The following is an 18812-nucleotide window of genomic DNA, read 5'->3' as shown; positions in this document are numbered from 1 at the left end:
CCATTTTTGGCATTTATTTTTATTTTTGAATAGTGCCTGAGGCCTGCGGAAGCCAAAGCCTAAACTCCCTGGTGGATAGAAATTTACATAATATAGCACATGCGCATTGTTTTAAAATATTAAAAATAAATAAATGATTATTTTGAAAACATATATAACATTTTTCAATACGAAGCAAAATAATAGAGGAAACTTTCTTGCAGGAAAAATTCGCGAAAAAATGGTATTTTCATATCAACTAAACTCGTTCTAATTTCGTCGTTGGATAGGAACATAACCTTAAAAATTGCAGGTCGAATGTCGACAAGCGGATTGATGATGAATATTTTAATTCAAACAGAATTTCAAGCTATAAGTGATTTTATAGATTTTCTAAGGATTAAAGTTTAGCAGTAATTCATGTGGTGAGGCGGCAAGAGTTCAAAGTACCATAATAGCATGGAACTATCCTAGAACGTTCCGGGGAACCTTCGAAAAGTTACAGTGGAACGTTCATTGTGTGTAAAATATCGGCCACTTGGGAACGTTCCAGTGGAACGTACAAAACATAAATGCTCTTTATTGTTATTATTATCAATGAATATCGGATAAACCGTAAGCGATAGGTCAAAATTGATATATATTTATGGTATGGATACCATGTTAGAATTTAGTAATATACGGTACTCAAAACTAAAACATGACACCTACTTTCACCTATCTCTTAAGGTTTACAAGATAATTGTTGAAAATAACAATCACGGACGGTTCTCCTTAGATCCCAACGGAAAGTTTCTGGAACGTTCCCAAGCAGTGGACATTTTACATGCTCTAGGAACGTTCCCTAACGTTCCGTGCTATTAGGGTAAATTGAATAACAAAAATTCAGTAAAGCTTTATCAGACAAACGTCTGTTAGTTCTCCTCCATACGTCGTTAGATTATAGTTGTTTATTAGATAAAAAAATATATTCTAATATCAAGAAAAGTATTAGGGAAATCTATAATTATAATTATGTATTTCCTAACATTTTTCTTTATGTTAAAAATATTAATAAATTTGAAATAAAATACGGGACAATCACTGAAAAATTCAAGTAAATAATTACATGTAGGGTTACTTTAAATTTTCCTTTTGATAAATATTGCTATTTTGTAAATTTATTGGAGGCTATGTATTTCTTAGGTTTCTATAAATATTTACCTTACCTTTATGAGCTTTATAAACTTTATAATAAAGGTGTGCCACAGGAATCTTAGGAACTGAAAATACAAGTTCTATTTTAATCAGGAATTTGTGTAATTGTCATACTAGAATGTCCGCATGTTTGAAATCGAGAAAATTAAGACAATGTTATGTAAATGAGGGTGGTCCAAAAACACTATCTTTTCAGATAGCAACAAATTTATTTAGTTTAAATAATTTTTGAACGAAAATTTGTTTTTTTTTACTTACAAAATATTACTGTATTATCTTTGCGTGACATAAATTTATTTTAAAATACTTTCCAATCGTTAAATTAATAAATTATTATTCATTTTCCACAACCTTTAATTTGTTTTAAACAATTTTTTTTTAATATGTTAATTTTTCTTTTCTGCTATTTATAATAAAACACCTGATTGGCGGAAACAATAATTTTGTTATATTTTACATAATTAAAAATTAATTTACCTATGTTGAAAAATATTCCAGCAAAGAAATGGTAATCATTTTTTTTTTAATTTCAAAAAACATTATTTAAAGAAATTCCATTTGTTTAAGTAATTGAAAATTAATGATACCTTCATATTATTTTTAAAAAAACAATAGCATTGAAATACTTTATGGGAAATATGTAATCCGATAGGAGATCTGTCATAGACAGAGAAATTTAAAACTCAACTCCAACCAAAGTACCCTAGTAGCACGGAACATTCCGGGAACGTTCCCTGAACGTGTAAAATGTCCGCAACTTTAGTACATTCCAGGAACATTACACTGGAATGTTCAAAGAATAAATTATCGCTATTGTTATTATTTTCAATGAAAAAATATCACAATGTAATATATACGGTGCTCAAAACTAAACAATGACACCTATTTTTACCTATCTCTTCCGGTTTACGAGATAAGTGTTATCAAAAATAACAATAATGGAAAGATCCCCTCAGATCCCAGTAGAACGTTCCTGGAATGTTCCCAAGCGGCGGACATTTTACACGCTCAGGGAACGTTCCACTGGAACGTTGCGAAGGTTCCCGCGGAACGTTCCCGTGACGTTCAGTGCTATTAGGGCGTTAATTAAACTCGAGCAAAAGTTTTTTTTTCCTAAATCAAGATTACATAAGTTTTCCTACAGACACTCTTGTTATGTGATAGTTAAATTCTTATTTTCAGTATAAATTTATTTATTGTCAATCGCATGTAAGCAAGTGGAGTTCGTACATCAGGAATTGCTACTTTTAGGCAACAGATGACGCCAGGTTGTTTCCATGGCCGCACCCAATAGCATCCTATAAAATTCTGTAAAGGAAACAATACGTATTCTCATATCGATAAGGGTTCCAACTTCCTACGTTAGAAGCTGCATAGGCTCCTACATAAAAACCTACATGGAACACCTAACTTAAACCCTAAGGAAACTTACAGAAATATAATTGCTGCGCAGTGAATAAAGAACTATATCTGCACTACTAGGCATTTGCATAGTCAAAAATAAATACTGTGCATCTGTATCCGTTGTAGAAAACAACTGCACAAAACTTCCGGTTTTTAAAGTCACAAAACTACGTAGAAATCTTATAGATGATTCTATACAGCATACTATGTAGGATTCTGTTCTCCATTTCCTATGCGTGAAACCTACAGTGGCCTACATAGGATTTATGCCAGATAAAAAATTAAAACAGATTAATATTATTATTCGAACTGTCTAAGGCTATTTTATTTTTAATATTACCATCATAAGGTAGAAAGTTTTCTGTGTTAAAAACCATGCAGGTGTGAGTACATTCCTAGCTTTTCTGGTTAAAATAGATACGAGATGCCCGGTAAGAATGTGCGAATTGAATTTAATAAATATGTGTACACATATCGTAGAATTTCAACAGTTTTTAATGCTTAATCGACCGCATATTTGAATTATGTGTTTTGATACTTTTTATCACAAAAGCATTGTGGCCCATTACAAAATTCTATTTAATGTGGTTAAAATTTCAGCGAAAAAGTGTTTACATTTTAACTATGATTTGGACGATTAAAATTGAAGTCAACTTATTACTATTTAAAACCGTGAGGCAAACGTGAATATGGAAAAAAATTCAATTCTTTCCAGCGATTGATGATTTGGAGCAAACCTCAAAAGTTGAAGTCAATTAAATGCTATCTGCCGAGTACAAATTTCGAGCAGATGAACAGTATTTAATTCCGTACAAATAGTTCGGAAATTGAAGTCAATTTAATTACTTTTTTAGATTTATTATACGGATAAAACCAATGATATTGAATCATTTTAAAATTGGAAGGAAATTTAATACGTTCTGATGAGAGAAACGTCAGAATTTTCTATTCGAACTGCGTATATTCTATTTGAAAATCACGATCTTTGCAGATTTGTTTAAATGATTGTTAAAATAATTTCCCATGAATAATTTAATAAGTAAATATGAAGTCAATGAACATATTATTTTTAATAATGAATATTATTTTTTTGAATAAGAGAAATTAAAATGTTATTTTTATGTCAATTACCATTGCAAAAGTCAGTCTTAATATCTCTTAAACTTACTCAGATTTTTTCTATAGTAAAAACTGTTTAATTCTTATATATTCATTCAAATTTGATTTTAATCTTTTCAAATATTCTCTTAAAATTAAATTCTCAAAAAAGAAATTATTTTCAATTTTTCGAGGAATCATAATGAATTCGGTAGCAATGGTGAAGCCCGCTATATTGTGCATGCGTCAATATCGAAAAATACTTCAAATAACCTATTTTTCTGTCACTTTTCATTGCAGTAAATAGTGAAAAATGTATCAAGAGGGTAAGCCTAAAGGAAACATGTAGGATCAACAGATGACACGATATTATATACAATATATATCTAAAACAATTTTTCAAAAGAGATGTCTTCAATAAATACTTTAAAATTAAGCAGTTTTTATCATTTATTTCACACTCGGCCCAAATGGCCACCTTTTGCCCGTGAAAATATAAGCGAAAGTAGCAATATTTCCTGTAACCCGCATTTTCGGAGCGCGAAAGTAAAATTTGCGGGATGAAAGTAAAATTTGCGAGGCGAAAGTAAAATTTGCGTGGCGAAAGTAAAATTTGCGAGGCGAATGTAAAAATTAGTCGTTCAGAATCCGAGCCGCGAACAAAGCTAGCTTTTACTTCGGATCCGCTTTTCAGGGCCAAAAGGTGACCATAACTGTGAGTGGAATAAAATACTATATGCAGCACGGGACGAAAGTAGATTTTTTCCTCACGTAATTATTGCCCATTATTTTATTATGATAAAATAATAATAGTTTCGTTGGCGCTGCGATCATTCCAATCGTTTTCGTATAAATTTTTGACGTTCTTGAGTATTCCCTACCGATAGGGGCAAAATAGCCTGGCCGGTTTGAAACTATCCGCAGGTTAAATTTTTCTAAAAATTATTAACCATTTTTTTTTTTTTTAAATTGATGAACTTTCTCATTATACTTATTTATAATTATAACTTATATACTGATATACAATTTTCTAGATAAATTAAAAACTATTGTCTTTTTTGGCGTATCTCATTCCATTCACGAGAAACGTTGTATTAATTCCAATTTTAAACATTAAAAAAAAGTTAGCTATCTGAAATCATCGAAACCCGTAGATTCCGAATTATTATGTTTTAGGCTGTTAACTATGAAATTAAAAAAATCTTTTTTGATTTTTAGTCTGAAAGCTTAACAAAGGACCCTTCAGTCTCGGCTACCCTGCTGATGAAAACGCACTGAAAAAGCAAAGGAAACGCACTGGTCAGTGCGCACTCAGTGCTCTTTCTTCAGCACTGCCTGTACCGCTAGTTTTCTATACGTGGGTCCCCCGTCAAGAGTCCTTTAAAATTTTTAAAAGGCTATTTTCACCCGATAGATTTAGTCTGTGAGGTCTTTGAAAGGGTGTGTTAGCAGTATATACTATAGTGTTAGTGAAAATCGGTATGCCTATGCCATTGCGACTTGGCTACCAAGTAGACCAGCTGAAAGGGATTAAAAATCAAAATTTTAAATTTGTAAAATTTTGCAATTATCTACGAGAAGGTAAGAAATTCAGAATTTACCAGTTTTGATTATTTCAGATATCTAACTTTTTCTGTTGGATGTTTAAAATTGGAGTGAATATAACGTATCTCGTAAATGGAATTAGATACTCCAAAACAGTTTACTTTTTTTAATTCAACTTCAAAGTAGTATATTAGTATATAAGTTATAATTATAAATATGTATAATGTGAAAATTCATAAATTAAACAAGTGTTAATACTTTGAAGAAAATTCTAAAACGGGAGACGGTTTAGTAGCGGTCAGGTACTGTAAATAATTCTGCCCGGCCGGTACGTGACGAAGACAATATGAACATTATATGACCGTCCCATCACTTCTCAGTACCGTTTAGATGCTAAAAATCGGCACTAACAGCCACTGAAAAACGCAGTGGCGGCCCAGTGCCGTTCGCCAGTGCCTTTTCAGTGCTTTTTGATCGGCAGGGTACTCTATTTCGATACGATAGAAAACCAATAGAAACGTTTTTAGTGTAATCAATTTGAACCTTCTTACCGGGCGCACTGAAATATCATAAAATATACTGATTTTGAACCGAAACGGCGGTTTTTTTACAAGCTTTACAAGCTTTTGCATTCATGGCATCCGTAATTATATATTGCTATGTGATATTAGGAAAATGCCCAACAGAGAGCGCCACTACTGCCTTTACACAATTTAAAATGATCTGGTATAGGATAATAATATTAATAACTAAAATAACGTTTTTTTCATTATAAAATTAATTCTGAATCTATGATTAAGAGTGTGCATTTATTTTGATGGATTTCTAAGAGACAGCGTTACTTGTACTATATCGCATCAGTGCATATCGTTACTATATGCATGTCGAAGCCCCATCATGTGGCCTCAGTTTTCATTAGGTGCCGTATTACCGAAGTGTAAATAGCATAGTTTTTGTAGCATTAAGGATGTCGGCTTACGTACAAAAAGAAACAGCATTTGAGGGAAGTTTTATATTTATTTTTCAATTCGAAGATAAGTGCTGCTGAGTCATCGATGGCTTTTGGAAACTTACGTTACTCGGTTAAGATCCGCGTCAAACCATTTCTAGATGCATAAATGTACTGTAAATGGTCCAAAAGCAAGGAAATTGGGTGCCGTACGAACTGGAGCCAAGATACGTGGAAAGAAGATTTTTCACTTGTGAACAGCTACTCCAGCGGAAAAATCGGAAACGGTTTCTGTAACGTATTGTCACTGGCGGTTAGAAGTGGATGCACTATGATAACCCTAAGTGTAGGGAATCGTAGGTTAAGCTCGGCCAACCATCAAAACCAAAACCGAATATCCATGGATCAAAGCTCATGCTCTGTATTTAGTGGGATCAGCAGCGTGTAATGTACTACAAGCTGCTCCAATATAACGAATCCATCACGGGCGAACTTTATCGAAAACAACTAATGCGATTGAGCCGAGCATTAAAGGAAAAACGGCCGCAATGTGAGCAGAAACACGATAATATTATTCTTCTATATGACAATTCTCGGCCCCACGTTGCAAAACCTGTCAAAACATATTTGAAAACGCTGAAATAGGAAGTCCTACCCCACCCGCTGTATTCTCCAGACATCGCGCCGTCTGATCACCACCTCCTCCGATTCATTACTCATGGTCAGTCTGAGCAACGATTCACTTTTTATGAAGATGCCAACAAATTTGTCGATTTGTGGATAGCTTCAAAAGACGAGACGTTTTCCGCCGCAGTATCTGTATTCTGCCAGAAAGATGGAATTTAATAACCCTGCAATTTTATAACAAACAAAACACTCAAAATTAATGCACGCTCCCAATACAATAGATTCATAGATTGTCAATAATAATTTCTACGAAAAAAATCTGAAGAAATAGCGATAGAGAAAATAATTTATAATACATATAGTTTTCCACGCAGCGTTAAAGTATTATAAAAATTAAATTATTAGCAATAATGTAATTAACTGACAGAATAATTTACCTGGAAATATAGTTGAAAAATTAATTTACATAAGTAAAGAATAATTGATTGTTAGTAATATTAAGTAAATATGTTGTACATGGAAAGACATAATTGTTTTTAAAAATGGTTTTTAAAGTTGTAAGTAGGAAAATTAATTTATTGGCAATAATTTTATTTTTGCTGGTAAATAACATACATATAATGACTATATTATTTGCAACGACATAATAACTAATCAATCACATCAATGATATCAGTATGGAAAAAGATAACAATTCAACTCATTATTCAAAAAACTTTTGAAGTCAAAATGAAAGATTTTTTCCTCTAAACATTTGTCAAAATTCTGTCAGAAAATAACAAAAATATCTAGTTCTGCACTGCAACCATTCAAAAACTTTAGTTAGAGTTGGATTTTTGTACCAAAAATTGTATTTTGTCAAGAAAAAGATTAAGGAAAAAATTATTATTATTGTTTATATTAAGCCAGGTTCTTTCTAGCGATTTTTTTGGAGAAATTAACTTTCAATACAAATAAAATCGGAAGCGTGTAAAATGTCCGCCGCTTAGGAACGTTCGGCTGAGCCCCGAGGAAAACCTTCCGTTAATATTATTTTTAACAACAATTATCTCGTAAACCGTAAGAGATAGGTAAAAATAGATGTCATTTTTGGGTTTTGAATACCGCATATCGACGAGTGAGCGGAGGAATGTAGTGTTTGATTTTTATTTCAAGAGACGTCATATCTCGCTCACGGTTCCAATAGAATCTATTGGAACCGTGAGCGAGATACATCAATTTTATTTTTTTTTTTTTATTAATTGATAATAACAATAACAGTAAATTATGTTTTGGACGTTCCCAACGGCGGACATTTTACACGCTCAGGGAACGTTCCGAAGGTTTCCGTCGAACGGTCCGTGCTATTAGGAGAGTTTCAATGATTCTGAATCAATGTTTTAGGTATGTTAAGATGACGTAACCACATCTTCAGATCGAGTTGAAACCCATCTCATGATTAAGGGCTCATTTGATGCTAATTTAATGCCTTATTGCCAAATTTAATGCTGCATTATTTTTAAAAAAAGTAGGGGTTACGATAACTTAACGTTAAGCTGGCGGAACCCCATGTGAAATCAATGTTAAATCGAGTTCTGTCATGTCACATAATTAAGGGCTCATTTAATGCCTCATTCCCATTTGTAATGCTCCACTATTAAAAAAACCAGGGGTTACGCTAGCTTAACGTTAAGCTGGCGGAACCCCATGTGAAATAAAAGTTGAATCAAGTTCTATGCTATCACATAATTAAAGCCTTATTTAATGCTCTCCAAAACCACAAAAAATTATTTTCCAACAGCCACCCCTAATAGTAAAAAGCCACCCCTAATAGTAAAAAGCCACCCCTAATAGTGAAAAACCACCCTTATTATAAATTATGCACAGATTATTATGCCCATAATATAGTTTAGGGCTCATTTAATGCACCATTGCCAAATGTAATGCTCCACTTGTTTTTTTTTAAACCGGGGGTTACGGTAGCTTAATGTTAAGCTGGCGGAACACCATGTGAAATAAACTTTGAATCGAGTTCTGTTCTATCAAATAATTAAGGTCTCATTTAATGCTCTCCAAAACCACTAAAAATTATGTTCCAAAAGCTACCCCTAATACTGAAAAACCACCCTTAATATAAATGATGCACAAATTGTAAATCTGTCCATATCACATTTGAGGGCTGATTAAAGGTTAATTTTATACCTTTTAAACAATTATAATCCTCTGCTTTTGAAAAAATAGGGATTATGCTGGCTGAACGCTAAGGCGATACTCGAAAATAAGGCAAGTATTGACTCTTAACTTTTTTTAATACCGCATACCGTCTAAATTTCAATTATTGAGACCAATCATTTTCAGAGAAAATCCTTACAGATTTTAATTATATCTATGTCTCTTACTGGTTCGAATGTAGAGAATAATTAAAGACTCACTTATTATTAAAAACCAGGTGTTGCGAAGCTTAACGGTAAGCCGACGATTTACAATTTGTGCATAATTTATATTAAGGGTTGTTTTTCAGCATTAGGGGTGGGTTTTAGAAAATAATTTTTCGTGGTTTTGGAGAGCATTAAATGAGCCTTTAATTATGTGATAGGACAGGGCTCGATTCAATGCTTATTTCCCATAGGGTTCCGTCAGCTTAACGTTAAGCTAACGTAACCCCCGGGTTTTTTTTAATAGCGGAGCATTAAATTTGGCAATGGGGCAATAAATGAGCATTAAATGACCCCTTCATTATAGTATGATCAGATTTACAATTGGTGCATAATTTATATTAAGGGTTGTTTTTCAGTATTAGGGGTGGGTTTTAGAAAATAATTTTTCGTGGTTTTGGAGAACATTAAATGAGCCTTTAATTATGTGATAGGACAGAACTCGATTCAATGCTTATTTCCCATGGGGTTCCGTCAGCTTAACGTTAAGCTAGCGTAACCCCCGGTTTTTGTTAAATAGTGCATAATTTATATTAAGGGTTGTTTTTCAGTATTAGGGGTGGCTTTCAGAAAATAATTTTTCGTGGTTTAAGAGAGAATAAATGAGCCTTTAATTATGTGATAGGACAGAACTCGATTAAACGTTTATTTCCCATAGGGTTCCGTCAGCTTAACGTTAAGCTAGCGTAACTCGCGATCGAGTGTCCTCGAATTTTCATGCCGTCTTAGATGATGGCGCTACGTGCGGAAACTCTAGGAACTACGAGAACACCTGATAAGCTACACAGCCACAACAAAAAATTCTGACCTGGAGGTCTGACTATGTTGTCTATAGGTTTTTGGGGTCGCTGAAACCGACTACCGGGTCCATTTGACCCCATCAGATCAGGATTTTGACATAAACTCAAAAATCCAATATGGCGGACACTTTTTGGAAAAATTCGCTTGAAATTCGTTACTCGCGGGTTTTCGGGGTCGCTAATTACGAATCTGATAGTATTTTTTAAAAATTCAAAATGGCGGATCCAATATGGCGGACACTTTTTAGACAAATTCATCAGATTCGCTTAAAACTCGTTACTGGGGGGGGTTTTCAAGGTCGCTGGTTATGAATTTAAAGTGCTCTAATTCCAATTTCCAATTCACCTGGAATTACCCTATATCATGTGTGTGACTGCAGCCAGGGCACTTCCCCGTGGTGACGGCGGGCAACGGAGAAAATCTGTGAACCAACTAAGTCCCTGGATCAAGGCTTTGATGCCGTCATGACAGGCACACGTAGGAAACTTTTTACGATGCAGGGTTGGTGACTTGGCTAATGTAGAGTACAATGCTACAAGAAGAAGTAACAATCCATCTCAGGAGTGTGATAGCCATCGTGATGTGTTTTGTTACATTTGCTGTAAGTGCGTAAGTAAGTGCTGTAAGTAGGTTAATTCAATGCGAAAGAAAATAGATGATATCAAAGTTACGTACAAACAAATTTACGGCTTGCCTATTGGTGACCATTCATGGGCTCCCAATATAATTTGTAATTCTTGTCGAGTAATGTTGAACCGTTGGAAAAGAGATAAAAATGAAACTAAATTTTCTAGTCCAACAGAATGGAACAAACCTCTTCGTGAAGATTTTTTTTTTTTTAATAAAGTGAGTAAGAATTACACTGTTAAAAATAAACACAAAATAGAGTACAAAACAGTCACATCAGTAAAGGCTCCAATTTTATGCAACAAACAGAAAAAAGAAACTGATTTTGAGAATATTAACGAAATCGGACGTACCAAAATGATGGAAGTTGATGAATATGAGTCTGAGTCTGAGAACGAATATATTGATAGCGAAAACGACTTTTCTCTAAATACTAAAAAATCAGCTCTTAAGTTAGTTTCACAACCTGAATTGAACGACCTTATACGGGATTTGGCCTGACAAAAGACAGTGCAGAGTTCTTGGCTTCGTTAATGAAAACAAGAAATTTCCTAGAACCTAGCACAAGAGTCTCAGTGTAACGAAATCGAGACGTAGACTTTCGCAAATATTTTTCTAAAGAGGAGGATTTGGTATTCTGCACTGACATTAACTGACTCATGACTGAAATGAAAGAAAATTGCTACAAAGAAACAGATTGGCGACTCTTCATTGACTTTTCCAAGAGAATTATCAAGGCAGTATTATGTTCAAAACCAACGTCTAAGCTCCTATACCTATAGCTCACTCGACTTTAATGAATGAAAATTATGATAACATGGTAATACTTTTGAATAAAATCGGCTACGAGCAACAGAGATGGCAGATCTGTGGAGCTTTGAAAATTATAACCATATTACTCGGGCAACAGTCTGGTTTCACGAAGTACCCCTGCTATTTATGTTTATGGGATAGTAGAGACAGAGAGCATCATTACAAGGTAAGAAACTGACCAACTCGAAAGTCTCTCAAACCTGGGTCGCGTAATGTTATCCATGAATCCCTTGTAAATCCATCCAAGGGTCTAATTCCTCCTCTTCATTTAAAGCAAGGTTTTATAAAACAGTATGTCAAAGCTCTTGATAAGAACGGTAAATGTTTCAAGTATTTGCAAAAGATATTCCCTAAACTTTCTGATGCCAAAATTAAAGAGGGGGTGTTTGATGGTCCCCAAATTCGGAAATGGTTCAGGGATGATGAGTTTATCAAGACGATGAATGCTAAGGAGAAAGTAGCCTGGCTTAGTTTTCGAGCAGTTGCCAAAATCTTCCTAGGAAACAGAAAAAGTCCACAATACAAAGAACTAGTTGACAAGATGATCACGGACTATAAAAAACTAGAATGCTTGATGAACTTGTAGCTGCATTTTCTGCACTCTCATCTTGATAAATTTCCGGAAAACCCGGCACACTTTAGTGAAGAAAAAGGTGAACGTTTTCACCAAGATATTAAAGTTGTTGAAACTCGTTAACAGGGACGCTGGTATGTTAATATGCTTGCAGACTTTTGCTGAATGCTAAAAAGAGAAACACTGGCACAAAACAGGAAACGAAAAAAAATCCTCTACATAGATCGTTTGAAGAGAAAAGAACTCGATACAGTTCAAAAAAAGAGAATTAAAGTAATATGCCTTTTCTCAACAGTTTTACCAATCAGCCCTTTTAAGAGCTACATGATGTACGAAATCCGATCATGCAACCTCCTCGCAGTGTACATCGGGTAAGGCCAATGGCGACGGTCCATTATTTAGTAAAATGAACGTGAAAATATACAAATTTTGACTTCTTGAGGATATGGAAAAATCCTGAAGTAATGAGGTTAAATGGGCCTCGAATTCGTGATTGGAAATTGGAAATGGAGCACCTTAAATTCATAACCAACGACCCTGAAAACCCCGAGTAACGAGTTTCAAGCGAATCTGATGAATTTTTTCAAAAAGTGTCCGCCATATTGGATCCGCCATTTTGAATTTAAAAAATATCAGATTTGTAATTAGCGACCCCGAAAACCCGCGAGTAACGAGTTTCAAGCGAATCCGATGAATTTTTCCAAAAAGTGTCCGCCATATTGGTTTTTTGAGGTTATGTCAAAATCCTGATCTGATAAGATCAAATGGACCCCGGATTCGGATTCAACGACCCCAAAAACATATAGTAAACATAGTTAGATCTCCAGGTCAGAACTTTTTTTTGTATGTGGCTGTGCTATTAATCACGTTGTGCAATTGCAAATGTTTGTTTAGTGGAAAACAATTGTTCTTTCTAAAAACCTACATAATAAGTGATAAAATAATGTCGCGTTGTTTTTATAAAGGCTGTGATTCGGATAGTAGGGCACAGAAAGAGAGAGGCATTAGACGCAAAATCTTCAATATCTATACTTGCATTCTAATGTTTTTATATTCCTCCTCTTGTTTTAATGGCATTATTCATATAATTATATAAATTATACAAGCATTATCACTGCGTGCGTGACACCGACACTTGACATAACCAAACTTAACCTATAAACACACTCGATACTCGGTAGCAGACGGAAATTTCTAATTATACATTTTCACTGAAGGGGCGCTCTAATCTGGGAAGGCATAAAACTCAGAGGACAGGCGATCGTAAACTGGCGCCAGTCCAAATACACGGCGTGCGGTCTCCTTGTAATACTTAGTGAGTGGAGCATTATATTTGGCATTGGGGCATTAAATGAGAATTAAATGAGCCCTTAATTATGAGATAGGTTTAAATTCGATTCGAAGATGTGGTTACGTCAGCTTCACATACCTCAATGTTTTTACATTGCTTTGAGGTTAAAATAGAATTCGAATCGCTCGTAAGAAAGAATTGAATTTAAATATTTTTTTACTTCTATTTTGTGATAAATTTCTTCTCCTTTACATAGACTGTGAGTATTTATTTCACACTGTACATTTCATTCGATTTTTAAATGCAAAAAATGTAAAAAGTGTACATACCGACCCTACCGAAGAGAAACCCTACCGAAAAGAATCTTTGAGTATATACTAAAAATTCTTTAGGACAAAGAAGCTCTGAGAAATTCTCCGCAGTCACTCAGGTAGATATTTTTAAAGGTCCAGGAAGCTCGTTTAAATGGTCTGAAGGCTTTAAAATATCCTTTCCGAAATTAAAATAAGAATACGATCATAAATAACAAGCAGAGAGGCTATCTCAATAGAGAAGCCGACATCAAATGAAGTTTTTTTCTGGAAAATCATAGGTGTACGAATACTTAGCACATCTACTTTATTCGCGGATATATTCGTAAGGAGGCGGACATGCACTGATTTTTCACGAGATCCATCTTGTGACCCTAGTTTTAAGAAATTAGACACATCAAGAAAAACATTCTTGGTGTTCGCACCTTCTGGTTGATGTCATTTCCACGGAGACGTGTAACCTTCTAAACAGGAGCAAAAATGTTTCATTACAATTTTTTTTACTTTAGCAGTCCTCAATTATAATTGGTTAATATTTACCTAATTTGGAAAATTCCTGTTTTCGGTTATATTAAAAAATTTCGTTATTTTATTGTTTGGTTTTAATATACAGTATTGCAGTATATTATAATGAAATTTTAAGTCTAGACGCAAATATTATATTATAAAAAGACGCCAAATTATTGAAAGTTACAGGGGCTTTGAAGTATTAGGTACGGCCACGGAAACGGCTTGGCGCCATCTGTTACCAAAAAGTGGCAATTTCTTAGGGATGAATTTCACTTGTTTACATGCGATCGAAAATAAATAAATTTATGCTGAAAGTAAGAGTTTAATCATTAGATAACGGGAGTGCCTGTAGGAAAGTTTATAAAATTTCGAATTAAGGAAAAAAACTTTTGCTCGAGTTTATTAAACAGTTTGGTTAGTGTTGCGTTTTGAATTTCTCTTGTCAATGACAGATCTCCTTTCGGATTACAAATATCACATAAAGTATTTCAATACTCTTCTTTTTTGCAAAATAAATACTAAGATATCTGGAAAAAATTATTGTGTTAATTAAGTCAGTAATATTATATTTATAAGATTTATTATTTTTGTAAACGTAATGTGAGTTGTGAGATTTTGTGGTTAGAAAGTTTAATTATCCCATAAAATTAATGAAGTATATTTTATTTTAATTTGAATTTCAGGAAGTATATTTTGTGACAAAATATTGTTTAAACAAATTTAAGTTTGTTGAAAATAAGTAAAAGTTTATTACTTTAACGATTGGTGAATAATTGAAGATAAATTTATGTGACTTAACGATAATACAGCAATATTTTTGTAAAAAAATGTTACAAAAAATTTATTTTAATAATTGAAATTTGTTTAAACAATGAAAAATTCACCAAACAATGGTGGTCAATATTTTACTAAAGAAATAATTATTTTGCAAAATTGAGAAAAAAATTTAAACAAATTCAATTTGTTTAAATAATTTAAAATTAATAAGTTAATGTTAATCAATATTTCGCTAGACTAATAGTTATAATTTTCAGGAAAAAAACAAAATTTCGAAAGAAAAATTATTTAAACAAATGTTTTTAATTAATCAATGTAAAACATATTCTTAATTTGCTCTATTTTAAACATAGGGATATTCTAGTGTGAAACTTACACAATTCCGGATAAAAATACGATTGGTATTTTGGTATCCTAAGTATCTATAATAGTACATTCACAAAATAGCAATATACTTATCAAAAGGAAAATTTTAAGCAAACCTACATGTCATTATATTTAATTGAATTTTTCACAGTGAGTGTTCCGTATCGCATTCATAATTTATAAATATTTTTAACACAAAGAAAAATGTTAGGAAATATATTTGTTATTTAATAAACACTTGTAAACTAACGTCGTGTTGGGGAGAACTAAGATGCTACTCTGATAACGCTGCACTGAATTTGGCTTATTCCCTTTACTTTCACTTCCGTACCCTTACAACATGAATTACTGCTAAACTTTTTCCTTTATTCAATGTTTTCAGATAAAAATCGATAAAAGGACTTTTGGCTTAAAATCCTGTTCTAATTTAAATTTACATCAATCCGCTTGTTGACATTCTTCCGGCATTTTTATGGTTATGTTCATAACCAACAACGAAACTAGAACGGGTTTAGCTGAAATGAAAATTAAATTTTTTCACTAAATCTTTTGCGAGAAAGTTTCCTCTAGTATTTAGTTTCGTTTTGAAACTGTTACATACGTTTTCAAAGCAATCACCTATTTATTATATTTAAAAAATACACACGCCCTACCGGAAGAAATCTCTGAGAATAGCTTGGCCCATTTGAGTCTATAGACAAAGTCGATTTGAAACAAAATAGTCTCGGAAATAGTTTGAGAGATTTAGGTCCTTTTCAAGATCTTTTTAGTGATCGTTTTAAGAGTGGTGCGACCGTAATATAATGTTCCTTTTGTATTCGTCACGTACCGGGCGGGCAGAGTTATTTACAGTAGTTGGTCGTGGCTAATCCGTTTCCCTTTTTAAATTTCTCTTCAAATTATTAACACTTTTTTTTAATTGATGAATTTTTTCATTATACTTATTTATAATTATAACTTATATACTTATATACAATTTTCTAGTTGAATTCAAAAATGTTGTCTTTTTTGGCGTATCTCATTCCATTTACGAGAAACGGTCTATTAATTCCAATTTTAAGCATTAAAAAAAAAGTTAGATATCTGAAGTCATCGAAACCCATAGATTACGAATTATTATGTTTTAGGCTGTTGACTATGAAATTAAAAGAAATCTACTTCTAAATTTTAATCCGAAAGCTTAACAAAGGACCCTTGAGTGTCGGCTATTCTATTGAGATAGCCTCTCTGCTTGTTATTTATGATCGTATTCTTATTTCGATTTCGGAAAGGATATTTTTAAGCCTTCAGACCATTTAAACGAACTTTCTGGACCTTTAAAAATATCTGAGTGCCTGCGGAGAATTTCTTTGAGATTCTTTGACCTAAAGAATTTTTAGTATATACTCAAAGATTCTTTTCGGTAGGGCGTGTTAACTTGTTTAAATTTCAAATTTCTATCCCCAAGGAATTTTAATCTTTGGTCGCCGCGGGCGCTGCTTGTCATATCCGGTTAATATCAAGGTCATATCCGTACCCAACACTTCTAAAAAAAAGGTTTTATATCATATTCCAATGGTTCTTCATTCTCTGTGAAAATTACACCTGTTTTGCTATCTTAAAAATGAAAAAAAGAAAATAACCATTATTTTATCCGTCTAGCATCAATTAATACCAATCCAAATACATTTTGCTTGATATTCTCAACATATTCCTGAGTTTACATGATAATCACCATCTGCCATTTGAGCACATCGTCCACATGACTCATAATGACGCTCTTTGATATATTTTAATGCAGGAAAATATATGTGCATATTCTTACAGCCCATTCGTTTAAAAAGATGTTAGCTTCAGTAGGAGTACATATTTTGTGTCTTCTAAACTCGTCTCGTACATAATTATTTCCAAGAGGTTGTACTTCTTCAGGCAATTCACGGTGTAATCTCAAAATAGTTTTGTACAATCTCCTTACTTGTTGCACATGTGATAATGAATTCATGATTCTAATAATGAGACAAACGAATTATACATTTCATACATGATCCAACAAAGCATGGTCCTGCCAGGCGCAAGAAAAACAGTCAACCAATCAGATTCGACACCCTAGGGCACCCGAGCTTACTGACATCTTTGATCGAGTGCGGCAGTTTGCTTCCCCTTCCATTCGCGCCAATGCCATGACTCAAACTACCGTTTGACCGTCGGTCAAACTAAGCCAACAGATGGCACCACAAAAATTAGGTCTGTCTTTTTCATTGAATTACATTAAGAAAAAGCAAAAATAATTTAAAAAACTTGATGCTGTTTGCAAATAAACAAAAAATAATATATGAAAAAATAAGAGTAACTATTACTAATTATTTCAAAAAAGAAAAGGTCATAAACATATGTAGTTTAATATGAATAAAATTTAATTTTGAGATGCATTTTGAAAGCAGTTAGAATTTCATATTTCTATGATTTATTTTGCTGATATTATTGATTTTATTCTTTGTTCTAGTTAAACAAAATTATTTATTGTTGAAATTATTAATGTAGCTAATAAAAAAATTAATCATATTTAAGATCTCAATGACAAAAGTATTTAAAACATATACATGATCAGATGAATTAATAACAAAAATATTACTTACTAGGCAGTCTGACACGTCCCTGAAAAATGAAACACGGAGACGTTTTTTTGGCCAAACTCGGTTTTATTTTTCAACATACTCTCCTTTTAGGTCGATACAGCGAGTCCAACGATTTTCTAACTTTTTGATACCGTCCGAAAAGTACTCGATCGGAAGGTCTGCAAAATACGCCTCAGTTTCAGCTATGAGCTCCTCATTTGAGTAAAAACGCTTACCGGTGAGCCATCTCTTCAGGTTAGGGAACAAGTAATAGTCGCTGGGGGGCCAAGTCTGGTAAATACGGTGGCTGAGGAACCAATTCGAAGTCGATTTAATGCAATTTTGCTTATGCAACTAAGCATGAATGAACAGGCACATTGTCGTGATGATAAAGCGGTTTTTTCTTCTTCAAATGCGGTCGTTTTTCGGCGATTTCGATTTTCAATCGGTCCAATAATGATGAATAGTATGCTCCGGTTATGGTTTTACCTTTTTCAAGATAGTTCACGAATATTATGCCATGTGCATCCCAAAATACGGAGTCCATAACCTTTCCGACCCATTGTTGCGTTTTTGGACGCTTCGGAGCACTTTGGCCCGGTGGAACCCACTGTTTTGCCTGTTGCGTTTACTCAGGAGTGTAGTAGTGGATCCAGGTTTCATCCATGGTTATGAATTGGCGCAAAAACTCGATCGGCTTACGCGAAAATAATGCCAAATTCTGCTGGGAAGTTGTCACGCGAATTCGTTTTTGGTCCACTGTGAGCAAACGCGGCACCCATCGCGCGCAGAGCTTCTTCATGCCCAAAACTGAATGCACGATATTACCCACACATTCCAATGATATGCCTATAGCATTAGCTACCTCTCTCAATTTCACTTTGGGATCATTCAACATCATATCATGGATTTTTTCGACATTTTCTGGTGTAGTG

The 18812-nt window shown here is 33.6% G+C and overlaps 1 protein-coding gene across 1 annotated transcript in view; it reads right to left on the bottom strand.

Annotated features, from left to right (window-relative positions):
• LOC117175060 (succinate dehydrogenase assembly factor 3, mitochondrial) overlaps positions 1 to 17317 on the bottom strand; it is a 41760-nt gene extending 24443 nt beyond the window's left edge. The window contains exon 1 of the mRNA XM_033364599.1: positions 17088 to 17317. Within this exon, the coding sequence (XP_033220490.1) occupies positions 17088 to 17264 (177 nt within the window). The 5' untranslated portion in view covers positions 17265 to 17317. The remainder of the gene's footprint in view (positions 1 to 17087) is intronic.
• Positions 17318 to 18812: the final 1495 nt, after the last annotated feature.

This window comes from Belonocnema kinseyi, chromosome 6 (assembly GCF_010883055.1).
Source record: "Belonocnema kinseyi isolate 2016_QV_RU_SX_M_011 chromosome 6, B_treatae_v1, whole genome shotgun sequence".
Lineage (NCBI taxonomy): Eukaryota > Metazoa > Arthropoda > Insecta > Hymenoptera > Cynipidae > Belonocnema > Belonocnema kinseyi.
This window is presented reverse-complemented; position numbering and strand designations above follow the sequence as displayed.